Source organism: Medicago sativa, chromosome 1, assembly GCF_051527215.1.
Source record: "Medicago sativa cultivar Bolivia chromosome 1, Bolivia_mono, whole genome shotgun sequence".
Classification (NCBI taxonomy): domain Eukaryota; kingdom Viridiplantae; phylum Streptophyta; class Magnoliopsida; order Fabales; family Fabaceae; genus Medicago; species Medicago sativa.
This window is the reverse complement of record NC_140749.1, coordinates 49,920,260-49,933,302: the sequence shown is the minus strand read 5'-3', so window position 1 is coordinate 49,933,302 and position 13,043 is coordinate 49,920,260. Positions and strand designations below refer to the sequence as shown.

General features: G+C 33.8%; 1 protein-coding gene and 1 long non-coding RNA gene across 2 annotated transcripts; both read left to right on the top strand.

The window, feature by feature from the left end:
* Positions 1-1,323: 1,323 nt before the first annotated feature.
* Positions 1,324-5,500, top strand: LOC146955093 (uncharacterized). The gene is made up of 3 exons (XR_015007982.1): positions 1,324-2,026; positions 3,633-3,691; positions 5,019-5,500. It is a non-coding gene; the product is annotated as an uncharacterized LOC146955093 (long non-coding RNA).
* A 4,929-nt stretch (positions 5,501-10,429) lies between these two features.
* LOC146955092 (uncharacterized) lies at positions 10,430-10,933 on the top strand. Its single transcript, XM_085747688.1, has one exon. It carries the CDS (start codon positions 10,430-10,432, stop codon positions 10,931-10,933), a length of 504 nt encoding a protein of 167 aa, XP_085603814.1.
* The last annotated feature ends 2,110 nt before the right edge of the window (positions 10,934-13,043 follow it).

Below are 13,043 nucleotides of genomic sequence, written 5' to 3'. Positions count from 1 at the left end.
GTTCCTGCTGCGTTCGTCATTGTTTAAGTGTTTTTGTGAGAATTTGATGAATAGTTCGTGTTTAAAGATAGGAGTTGCAGAAAGTTCAAAGTTTTTTTCGAGAGAACTTTTTTGGCGGAGAAGAGGAACAGTGAAAGTGAAAATGAAATGGTGAAAAGTGAAAAGAGTAAAGGTGAGTTTGCTTCTATATGGACCTTTGATCATGACACATGTCAAGATCTTATTTTAACAGTTTTACCATTAAAGTGTTGTCTTTTCCAATGATAGAGAACGTGGCCCACTAACTAAGATTGTGGGGTCAGTATTTAAAGGAAATTTGAATTAGTTTTGAATTAAATACTGACATCATTCATTTCGATGGAGAATGTTAGTTTTTTTTTTTTTTTTCAAAAACGTCTTTTTCTCCTTCGGTGAAATCGAAAATGGCGTTTCTGGGGGGCAATTTGTTAGCCAATATATTTTACTAGCTGTAATAAATGTGGTCAAAGTATAGTTGACCTAGATTTAAAGAAGATTCGAACAGAGTGTTGTGTTGAAAGCAAATATGGGTTCGAAGATGCTAGAAGACTTCGATAAAGCAGTTTTCGAAGGTGGTTATCAACAGTTATTCTTTAAGTCAGTTTTTATTTTAAGTTTGTTTTCAAATAAGGAAAACTGTCGACTTGTGGCAGTTGTAGTTTGAATTTCAAAGAAGTGTAGTTATTTCTAGACTTAGTATAAATAGTAGTTTTTCATAGGAAAAACGGGTCACAATTCCGTCATACTAACTTATACTCAAAGTATCCGTATGGAAGCGAGAAACGAGTCACAAGTTGCAATGTATGAATCTGTGTACCAACCTTTGTTTAATCAATGCAATTTACCCTTTGTTCTTTAAGTGTTCTTGCACTTTATTTTATTAAGTTCGATTGAGTTCAAGTGGATTGAATTCGATTGTTTTTATCATATTTCTTATATTTTTGACATCAAAAACGCAGAATTTCTAACAACAAGAACAAACACAATATGTCCTAAGATTTACTGGTTGATCTTGCAAGTTACCATTTGTAAACCAGCGGTTGTTTACGAAAATCCAACGTAAACACCATGACATGTATATATTGAAGTTTATGAATTGTATTCCGCTTTGACCGTAGAAATATTATATATATGCATGATGTTAGTTGGTTTTATTTTGAGACGTAGCGTCTATTTCTTGAATATTTGTTATATTCGCTTGTTTTATCGCTTTAATAGAAATAGGGTGTTACATTGGCCATGTGTTGGTGTAGTTAAAAGTAAAATAATATTAACTGCGGTTATTTTTATAATAAATTAGTATGTCTTTCCTAAAGTGAGAATTTTTGAATTGTGGGTTTTCCCTCTTCACTTGCCATATATCTCTATTTATATGTTGGTAGGTTAATGCCTTTCTTTCTCACCTCTCCATTCCTTCCTCATGGCTAACTTTTCTGATTTTGTTGGGGACAAAAGGGTGACATGTTTTTCTGAGTTTTGCTCTTCACGTGAGGAGGGAATTGCCATTGTGATTTGCTATTCTATGATGTGTGTTCCACGTGATCCTTATTGCCGAATCATTTTTAATTGTGTGGAGTGTGAATATTCACTTCAAGTTTAGGCTTAAGGTCAATGTTGGTACCCTTGAGAGTGAGACAACGTTTCTTCTTTGCGATGATGTTGTTAGGGCCATTGCACGTGATACTTGCAAGACGTTGATGTCATTGGTAATGATTTATAATATACAATGCCTTATAGTAATTAGTCATGGTATACAACGGTGTGTTGTTATACCCCTTTCTTTTGTTCAGTTTGTGTTATTGATGTGCAGTGTGAAGGTTCCAGTCTATAACCCATTGAGCTTGATGATTTATTTGGTGATCCATTGCTTTTCAAAGTTACTAAGAGATTGAAAGGCCAAGATCCTTCATTTATGGAGTATGATGTCCTTGGGGTTTTCTCCGATGATTCATTGCTTGAAATATTTTTGGATCCTAATCACTCTACATACAGTTCATTGGTTTGTAATGTAAGATCCTAATATTTTATCTTATTTTTATTTTTATGCTAAAGTATTTTATGACAATTCGACGTAAAAATATATTATCGGTATGATTTATTAAGTAATGATATTATTTATCTCTTAAGAAAAAATATTTTTGATTTTTTTTATTCATTTTATGGTCAAATCCTCAGTTGATGTCTTATTTTATTTTATATTATTTTAGCAAACTATATGAATATTTACTTTATTATATTAGGGTAGGAAAATGGGTGACATTTATTAAGTTACTAATTTAGTTTTATTACAATTGTTTCTAGTTTTATGCTACTTACTTAGGAATCACACGTTCATTTTCATTCATTACTAGAAAGTAGGAGATACAACTTCTTCCCTATTCATATGACCATGACACACCACTTTCCACTCCATGATTTTGTGCCGCTCATTTAGAAATGAGTTAGTGGGAGTGGGAGGATTAATTCACTATAATAACAATCGGTTACCTCATCTCATTCATTCATCACTTTACTGATTCTACACTTTAAAAACATAGAGAGAGAGAGAGAGAGAGAGAGAGAGAGAGAGAGAGAGAGAGAATGAGAGAGAACTCAAAGGCAAGAAGAGACATCTTCGAGACTTGTAATCATAAGAAAACTTTTATTCCTCTTTTTCTATTTTTAATATCAATCTTGTGGTCAGTAAAACAAAGTCTTTCCACTAGTCTATGATAGAAGAACCGTTAATTAAAAGAGTGAGAATGAAAACCTTGTTTTTTTTCCTTTACGAATGATACAAAGATAAACTATAGAACCAATTAACGGTTATTGGGTATTAGAAAACTAACATTTAGCTGTTAGGATTTTTGAAAACAACTTATTATATGAGTGATTGGAAGCAAGTCTCCATTATGCCATGAAATTTACGATTATTAGATTTATTTTTTTTAATTCATGATTAAGAAAATAAAGGTTTTTTCCTTTTGTGATGATTATCACTTATTCACATCCTATGATTTATTTTAGTAGAAATTAGATGTTAGGAAAATTATCAATATAGTCAAATTTCTGAAAATTACTTTTAAAGTTATAGGTTTATGATGCAACTTTTGTTAGTATTAGGATTTGCTAGAAGGATCCTTGTAGTTCTTTACTGGTTGTTGAAAACAATTTTCCTCCTGTACCTTGAGAATCAGTCTCCCTTAACTCATAGTTTATAGTCCGCTTGGAATTATAGAGATATTAATATGATATTTTGGATTTCAAATAGCAGTAACGACTCAGTTGAGTTAAAACTGGAAATGCATCATTCTTAAGGTTAGTGTTATTTGTTAGAAAGATTATTATTTTATGCTTTTAAGTTTAACCAAAATTACTCTAATTCATATTACTCTCTAAATTGCATTGGTGATTGACTATAAAATTGCATTTATGCAATTATTCTATTATAGTTAGTAGCTATATTCCTGTCGGGTAGCAATGCTTGCTTATTAAATTAAAAAGTCTTACTTTGATAACCAAATAATTAAGTAGAGAGAGTAGTGGTGAATTATGCCTTAACCCAACCGAAAACTTGAGTAAAGATTAAGAGGAATTGAATTTGATACTAAGCTAGTAAATATTTAATTGTGAAGGTGTAGAGATATTGGAGAAAGACCGTTGCTTGGAGAGTTTAAGAACCGTTGTAGCAAAGGTAAGGGCATCACTCCACGCACTTCCGTACGTGTATGTGTGTATATGTTTGTGTTGTGATAATTATCATAGTGTTGTTGTTTTGGAATGAATGCTATGTGTTATATATTGGTGATGTGATAATTATCTTGGTGGTGTTGTTTTGGCATGAATATTATGTGTATTATTTATGTGGTGTTGTTTTAGCATAAATACTACTTGTTTATGGGTGAATAACCTTAAGTAACTAAAATGGTGATTCAAAACTATATCCAATGGTGAGATACTAAACTTTTAATTTTAGGAGATTACCCAATGGTGGGGTATTTACGGAGACATTCATGCATTATATGACTCAGATAAATGCCCAATGGTGGGGCACTGACCATCGAGTTTTAGGAGTTACTACCCAACAGTGGGGTAGTGGTGATTCATATGCATTAGGTGATTCAAAATAATGTCCAATGGTGGGGTATTGAACATCGAATTTTTAGGAGTTATTATCCAATGGTGGGGTATTGCCGAATGGTGGGGTATATTGTCCAATGGTGGGACATTTGGCTCCGTTTAGAGGTGAAATCCGGATCATGAGCATTGGCATATAGACTGACCAATATGGATTAACGCATTTTAGTAAAGTAGTAAATTAAGGCTTGGGGTGGTGATTAAGAAATTGAGGAATGTATCTTGTACTATTTATTTATCTATTTATTTTTGGTTATCTTTTGTTTAAATTTATATCTGCATGCATATATGTACTATGTTTGTTAGTTAGATATGATCCTTACTTTTGGACAGATGACCGTCTTTCCTCCTTGGCGGTGACACCGAGACAAAGTGAACAAATAGATGAAGACGTACGCAAGTAAAACAGTGGTGCATATTTGGAGGCTTGATATATACCGACATTGGTATTAGCCTTGTTGAGAAAACTTTTGACAAGCATCTGGAACTATGACCAGCTAGGTTTAGTCCTGGGTAGAAAAAAAAGGGCCAAGTGTCTTGTTCGTAGGAAAATTATATTTTTGATGTAAGACAACTCTAATTTACTATTTTGAAAATTCAAAGAGAAACTTATTTATTGGTTTATTTTAAAGTCGACGAGTTTTACGTTACTTTTATTATTATTTTTTTACACACGTTACTTTTATTATTTAAAAAAAATATATTCGTCTTTTCACTATGAATTTTGCCAATTAACGTCTGAAAAATCTGGGTCGTTACACGTAATGAGTTGTGTTGTTGTTTATTGCAGAAAATCGTTATTGAATTTGAATTTTGGATGATAATGTTTTGGTGGATAAACTGCTTTTGTTTTAGGGAGCTGACACTGTTAACTTTGTTTCCAGCGCTTTGGAGGTGCATAATGTTGATGAACTTGCTGATGTCTCGGAGGATGCTGATCATGGAAAAATTCTTGAATCCACTGTGGTTGAATCTGCTGTGGCCAATGCGGAGATACATGCTGTTAAGAAAAGATTGCTGAATTTTGGGAAAGACTTACAATGCCATATGCAGGATTCAGTTGTGGGCAACATGGACAGTCAAAGGGTCAAGAGAAAGTTGAATGAATTATTTGGTGAGGCTGATGAGGTTGATCTTGCTCTTCCTGTTAAGGCTGAATAGTTGATTTGGGCCCATGAATTGTATGTTGTTTTGGCTGCAGGGGTTTTGTTTCATTTGGGTGTGAACTAGGTTGTAGTATGAATAACTATTTTCCTTGCAATTTGCTGTATGTTATATCCCCTCATGTGCGGTTGGCTGTACTCTTAAGGTGCATATCGCATTTGTATGTTACTGTAATTTGGTTGTATTTGATGTTCCTTGTGCATATGATTGCCTATCAAGGGATTGTGGTTTTTAGCATAGTGATCAAGTGTGTGTAACAGTGAGTTGCTTAAGTGTTTATTCTTGGGTTTGGATGACGATGTGGTGAATGAATGTAATCCTTTGAATTTCTTATATATTTATATGAATGGGGGTTTGAATTAACATATCCATCTCTACAGGCATTTGTTGTTAGGATTTTGTAGTATATAGTCTCCTGACTTTAGGAATTGGCTGGACAGTTTGGTTATATTTTATATGATTTAATGTTTATTGTTGTTGTATGGTAAAGGCTTAACTTTGGATTTAAGGTTGAATTGGGTAAAGACAAATATTTTCTCAGTGTATGTTTGTAGACTAAGGATGGTTTTTATGTTTTTTACCTTAGCGAGTTACTATTCTTAGACCATTTTTAATTATTGATTTGTATATTTTGGTATGTTATCCAAAAGTAATTTAATTCAGCCAAACTAACTGGGTAATGTTTATACAAAACCCATAGAAAAAATTATGTCATGTAATGGACAATTTATTTTGGGATGATCGTCAATTTGTGTTGTTTATTTATAACTCCTGGTGATTGTTATAACATATTTGGTGGTATTGGATGATATGTTACTTTCTTTGTTCTTTCCAATTATGGTGTGACATGTCATTGTGGTATGGTTCATTGACTAATATGGAAAGGTTTCTTGATGGGGTGACTCATGTGTGTATATCAGGCCATGGTGGTTTGCTTATTTTCTCACATCAAGCCAGTATGTGCGTGAGCATCCTTTTCTTGCGATTCTCCCACCCTTCTATTTCCTCTTGGACTATTGACTACCACTTTCTTAATTTTTGTTTTGTAGCAGTGGTGCAAACTTATATGTTTTTATTTTTCATTATTTTTTTCCTATGGCTGCAACGTCTCATGGTGCAACTTGATTGACTACTACTTTTTAAAATTTTTCTTAATTAGTAACTTCTTATTAAATTCTAGAGAAATACTAAGTTGGATGGTGACAATTTTAAAGAAAATAATTTAGTCATATGTCTCAATAACATTTCATTCATAAATTTTATAAATCATGTGGTGTCGAAATAAGTTTTATTCGAGGTTGTCTTTAAAGAAATAATTTTATTTGTAGTGTAGTATGGTTTTCGAATATATCCCTTTTAGTCGAGAATTTTCAAAGGAAAGTTTAAAATACAAAATTTTGTTTTGGTAGCTCAAATTAAAATGTCATTCTTTCTAACTCATCGTTTTTATCTCATCATTTTCATAATAATCATATTTGAAAGATGTTATTTTGAAAAAATATATATGATTTGCATAGTGTACGGTGTCGAGTAGTCAATATTTAAGTTAGTGAGTATTAAAATCTTTGTTTTAAGTCAACTCTGATGAGTTCTTGGATAATTTTAATATTTTTGAATTAAACTACATATAATTTATTTGATTAACGTGTACGTTGATGAAGCAATAAATTGCTATTTTGTGAGATGCAAAGCTGTTCAATTTTATTTTGTGGTTTTGATCCCAAAATATACATGCAAATTTTTGTTGGGGTGATGATTTAGACTAAGACAACTAGGTGACCTATCTTTTATGTCATAGGGGTGGCTGATAGACTAACCCAAGTTGTATATTACTTGATTGGGTTTTATTGATAAATGTGTTTGTATCATGTTTTTTCTAATTGTGGTGTGACAATTCATTTTATACTGGCTTTTTTACATCATTTTTTATACTGGCTTCTTTACATTATTTTTTTTTAATTTTTCTCACAAGTTTATAGGAGATTTTATATTATGGTGGATTTTTACTCACTCCAAATCAACTGTCATTTGACTTGGTGGGATTTCACCTTCTTAAATAGTATTTTTCAGAACAAGCGGACGTGTGTGATTTTATATATTTATTTAGTTGTGTGGTGTTATTTCAATTTGGAATTCCACTTTTATAAATTTGAGGTCCATGTGTTATTTCAGCTGTATGCTTTTACTCTCTTAAGCTTTACTCACGACCATTCTTGCACTGTCCCTCACTTCTTTAAATACTAGATAAGTCCTACCTTTACAATCTATTTAGAAGTTAGTGTTCATTATGTATCTTAAAGTCAGAGTGAGGGGTACTATAACTCCTGTGGCGAGGGTTAGGCCTCCCAGCACTAGATGGACGATTAAGGCAAGGGTTTCAAGGCTTTGGAATAACGAGAGTGTTATCATACCTGGAAAGCTTATCTCAACTAAGATGATTTTGGTTGATCAAGATGTAAGTGTTTGATGTTTTCCTTCATTCCCTCACTACTTCGAAGCTTTGTTTTTGTGTTTTTTTTATCTGAGGTTGTTATTTGTTTTCAGATCCATGCTTTGTACAATGGTTTGAAATTTTTTGCATGGTTTGCAGGGTGGTAGGATCCACGCTACTGTTCCACCCCGAGTTGTAGACCGGTTGGGAATTTGACAGGGAAGGTTAAGTCTATGTTATTTCCTATTTTAATGTGTATCGAAATACTAGGTTTTCTATGCCTACTACACATGACTACAAGATATCTCTCATTCCAAGCTCGGAAGTTCATTTGGATGATAGCTATATGATGAATTGATTTGGTGTGTCACTGTCTTCCTCAAAGGAGATCAGGGAGCGTGTCTTTGGGAATCGTCATTTAGTAGGTGAGTCCACTTGATGTTTGTTTTCAAAACTCTTTGTTTGGTTTGTGGCCATGAGTGTTTTAAAGTTGTTTTCTTTATGATTTTTGCATATGTCATGGGTCTATTGACTGGCTTATACTATGACTATGTTGTTGCTTCAGCTGACAACATGTCCACAGTGGTTAGACTTGAGCTTACTGATGAGAGGTAAACTTCCTTTACTTAAAGTTTGTTTGGTCATTAGCTTTGCATTTGATGAGTTCTTTACGTTTTGGATTTTTTAATATGTAGGGTGAAGGTTGAATGTGCACTGAGTGGAAGTTATGTTGCTATCTTCAAGGATATGTTGAGGCGATGCAAAAATGTTTTGCCAATAGTTGTAATCCAGTTTGTTAAGTCTGGCAGGGATGGAGGTGTGTGCAGAGTTTGGTTGAGGTTTATTTCCTTTTTTGTTTTGTTTGGGATTTTCATTGATTGAGATGTGTTTTGGTGATTGTGTAATTTTTTTAGGAGTTGTGTTGGTAAAATCTGTTGAAAAGGTCACAAGGTTGTTGTTCAATCTAGTCATTGCTGAGGCTTTTCTTTTCAGGAATAGGTTGGTTCTTAGAGTGTGTTTTTGCTGGTAATGGTAATTTATTGTTTTGCTATCAAATATTGTTATCACGTTCTAATTTGCGGCCTTTGGTTCCATTTTTCTTTGCAGGTTTGTGATGCCTAGGAAAAGAATAAGAGTTGGTTATGTTCCTCATTCATATCTTGTCGTTACTCCACATGATTCCGAGTTCAATATGACTATTCCCAGAAAACCTGTTTCTGAATTGGTTCATACCGTCGAAGATGGGTTGTTTGTTGTTCAAGCTAGGATTGACAGTTGCTTTCAGGTTGGGAAGATATGGTATCTTTTGTGTGTGTGTGGGTTAGTGATGAATGAAAAGAATGGCCTGTTTGTTTGTGGAACATGTAACCTTACTACTTTCAATGCGTCTATCAAGTAAGGATTTTTCATCTCAGCCATGTGTTTTTATCTGCTTTGTTCATATATTTTTGTAGGAAAGGTGAAACTTTGTGTATTGTGCAGGTTGTGGATTGTTGTTGATGATGGCAACGCCACTGCTAGATTTCAGTGTTTTGATCACCTGCTTTATGGCATTTCCATTGTGAATTTCAATAGATTGGTGTGTATTTTTTTTATGTTCTTAGGTTATGGTGCAATCATCTAAATAATTTTTTAATGCATTGATAATTTTTGCATATGCCCATGTTGTGTAAGGTTTAAGGTATGTACCGAGTGAGGAAGGTTTTAAGAAATTTAAGGGGAAAGATTTTCTTTTTATTGTCAAGAAGACACCTCCTTTGGAAAGGCTTGGGAAAAATTTGAGGTGGTACGCCTTACCAATGATTCAGATATAGAAAAAAGATTACCATGCCATTGGGAACAACTATACTCCAATTAGGGTAAGCGTCTTATTTGTTTGGTTATGTGTGTTTCTTTCGTTTTTTTCCTTTGGTCATAGGCAACCTATTCTCCTTTCAAAAAAAGAAAAAGAAAAAAAGGCAGCATATTCTGTTGAGGATTTTACTGTGTTTGTTGTAGTCATGCCAATGCTCATGTGTTGTTTATGTAGACTGTTGGTTGGTTCCTTAATTTGTGTTGCATATGGCGTATAGATAGCCAAGTCAGTTGGGTTTGTTCCATGTTTATAGTGAGGTTATTGTTGTCATCTGTGGGTTATGGAATTTTAATTGCTTCTAAACACACATGTACTATCATGGATAATTTCATTTAGTCTTTGACCAAAACCATTTGTTAAGTCTTAATGTTCTGTTTATTATTTCATTTGTTTTTACACTATCCGTGAACATACCGTCAATGTACTTTAATTTTTTTTATCAACTCCTTTTATCAATGTGTTCAAACCCCCATTTGCTGAAGTTCCACCCTCCGGCGCGGATAGAGGACCTGTCTCGACTACTTTATCTCTCGTTAGTAACTTGAATTTGGATGAACCATCCTCTTCCTATGCATATGTGTCAGGTGTTCCCAGTTCTCCAGAAGAACATGTGGATTTGGTTGATGCTGCTTTGTCACTTGCAGTTGGGAATTTTCCTTAGTAGTTGCTTTCCAAGGCCAATTAGTATATTTGGCTCTTGTGTCGTTTGTCATCTGATTGTTATATGTACTCCCGTGTTTATGTATGTTTGTTGAAAGTTATTTGTAATATTAACGACTATGCATGTTAGTGTGTGGAGTGTTGTATTCGAAGAAGATCTCTATGTTTCCATGGGTTGGTAGATCATGCGTGTAAGCTTCACAACTGAGTTTTTAAACGATATCAAGTGTTCTGGGATGCCAAATCATAAGTTGCACTTGAAGGTTGGTGTCCCTATGATGTTGCTCAAAAACATTGATGTGTCGTCTGGGCTTTGTAATGGTACAAGGTTGACGATTGTCATGTTAAGAAAAAATGTTATTTCTGCATGCGTTGTTAGTGGACCCCACAGTGGTGAGGTGGTTTATATCACTCGGATGAATTTGGTTCCTTCGGATGTTAATATATCGATCACATTTCAAAGGCGTCAATTTCCTGTGTGTTTGTGTTTTGCAATGACCATAAACAAATCTCAGGGACAAACATTGTCCAATGTTGGTCTATACTTGCCAAGGCATGTTTTTACGCATGGTCAACTGTATGTTGCTGTGTCACGTGTGAAAACCAGAAAAGGACTGAAGATTTTGATAATTGATGATAGTGGTCAACCATCCAATTCAACCAATGTTGTTTATCATGAAGTCTTCTAGAAAATATAGCTATTGGGACCTGAATATGTTTGTGTGGTTTGAGACCATCCAATAAATGTAGATGTCGATGCGAAGTGTTTGTTTTGTGTATTTGTATGTGAAAGTCTTTGTTGCGGTGTTGGTTGATTAATTGTACTCTATATGCGTTTAGTTTGGATGTTTCCTTACTTTTGTTGCTTCCGTGTCCTTTATCCCCCTTTATGGAGAGGGATGATATTGTAATCCGTAAGCTGGCCAATGAGTCGAATATTATGCGTTTTTAAGGTTGTATGGACCTCATTTCATTTGTGATCAAGTTATCATGCATTGAAGTTAGTGTAGGAGACCATCCAATGGTTTACTCCAAATTCCATTATTGTCATCACAGTTGTTTTGTATGAGAACTAACAAACAATTTTAGCAGTTGCAACCTATATATCCAAATCAGACACTCCTTATCCATGGTTATTAAAACATACAAACAGAGAACTAGTAATAGTTATAGGGATCAAATTACCTAGGCTGGTTTATATTAGGATGACTTACTTAGACAGATTCAGTCACTAAGAAACATATTAAAGAGTGTGTTGCACATCCATTGGTGTGTCATCAAACTAACATGTATTGATCAAAATTAGACAAACCTTCTCAATGACATGGTACAAGATAAAAAGGTAAGGTGTTAATAGTTAAAATTATCTGAATAACCTCATGGTCCTATAAAATTTCGCTTTCGTCTCCTAGCCAAGTTAACTTATGCTTTGTATGACCAACTATGACAGATCGTCGCTCCCCCCTCCCGAAAAGTTCAATGTATCACTTGGCTTTAGCTCTCGCTCCTTATCAAACTTGTACGAGTTTTGCACATAGCGTCGTCCTTCCTCCCATGCCGATTGCAGAGATGCACTGTCTGTCTTCTTCGTCTCATGTCCACCACAATTTCTTGAGGTCTATAGAACTCTTTTTAACGCCTACCTATTGAACATCAAATAGGTTACCGTCTCATAGAACCTGGAAATTTATCCATGGTTATTTCATTCGTAAATTGTGCAAGTTTTTCCATGCATTGAAATAAATTACAGTTAATGATTAAATATCTTGAAATAATCATAAAGTTGTTCAATTTGTATTTTAACTGGATAGAGTTACACCCTGAGGTATCTATCGTCTCATGGCTTTGAATTATCGTTATTCAAATGAATGGTAGGGATTTTTGCGATTTTTTTTTTATACTTTCTCAATGTCAGTGAATAGCCAAAGATGAACCTATTGTATACCACATCTCATAATCTTTCAAATAGAACTGGTTTTTCATTTGAGTAGAGGCACTTTCATATATTCTAGCCCAGACTAAACTAAAATAAACTGGATTTTCCTTCTTCTCCGCAATGTAGTTAATATCTATAACTCTTTTTGTTCATTGGATGGTGCATTAAAATTTGTTTGATGTTTTAAGGATTGCATTCCAGATCAGAGGTAAATTACATTTGATTATTGTTGCTGATGCGGGCTAGATCAATTAATTAAGTTCTAAAGAAACTAATGTATCATTTTTTTTATTTAATGATTCAAGGAGTGGGTTATTGATCTTCAACTAATGGGTTTTTTTTTTTATTCTAAACAGTTTTTGCAGTAACTACCTAATTTCTGTTTACAATCGTAGTGTCCTATACAGAGATAATTATTGAGTATTTATATAAAGCTTTGTAAGTCAACAACGGATTTGGAGTCGAAGAAGAAAAATAACAGGAACATTTACAGCATGCATCAAGGGATTACCATTCAATTATTGAGAGTAAAAGTTATGAAGTTAAGCTTACAGTGGTTTTATTCTTTGGATTGTTGTTGAGTATTGAGAATCTGCTGTGTGCCCACATCGATACTGTTTTCCAGCGAATGGAATCAAAGATTTTTTTGGTGGAGGAATAATACATGAGATTTTCACCCTTTTTTTGGTTTGTATGGGTCGAGCTGTTGGATTGGATTTACATGCAAAAAGATATTGAAAAGAGTTTGTAAGATAAAACAAAACCACCTACCTAGAATTGTCAACAAAAATGAAACACAGATGATATAAACTCTCCGATTTTGGTTTCTAATTTTGAATTAGTCAAGATAGAGGAAAACATGA

Bases quoted from the DNA above. Each gene is read 5' to 3' on its own strand.
- LOC146955092 (XM_085747688.1), top strand. From the start codon at position 10,430: ATGCGTGTAAGCTTCACAACTGAGTTTTTAAACGATATCAAGTGTTCT.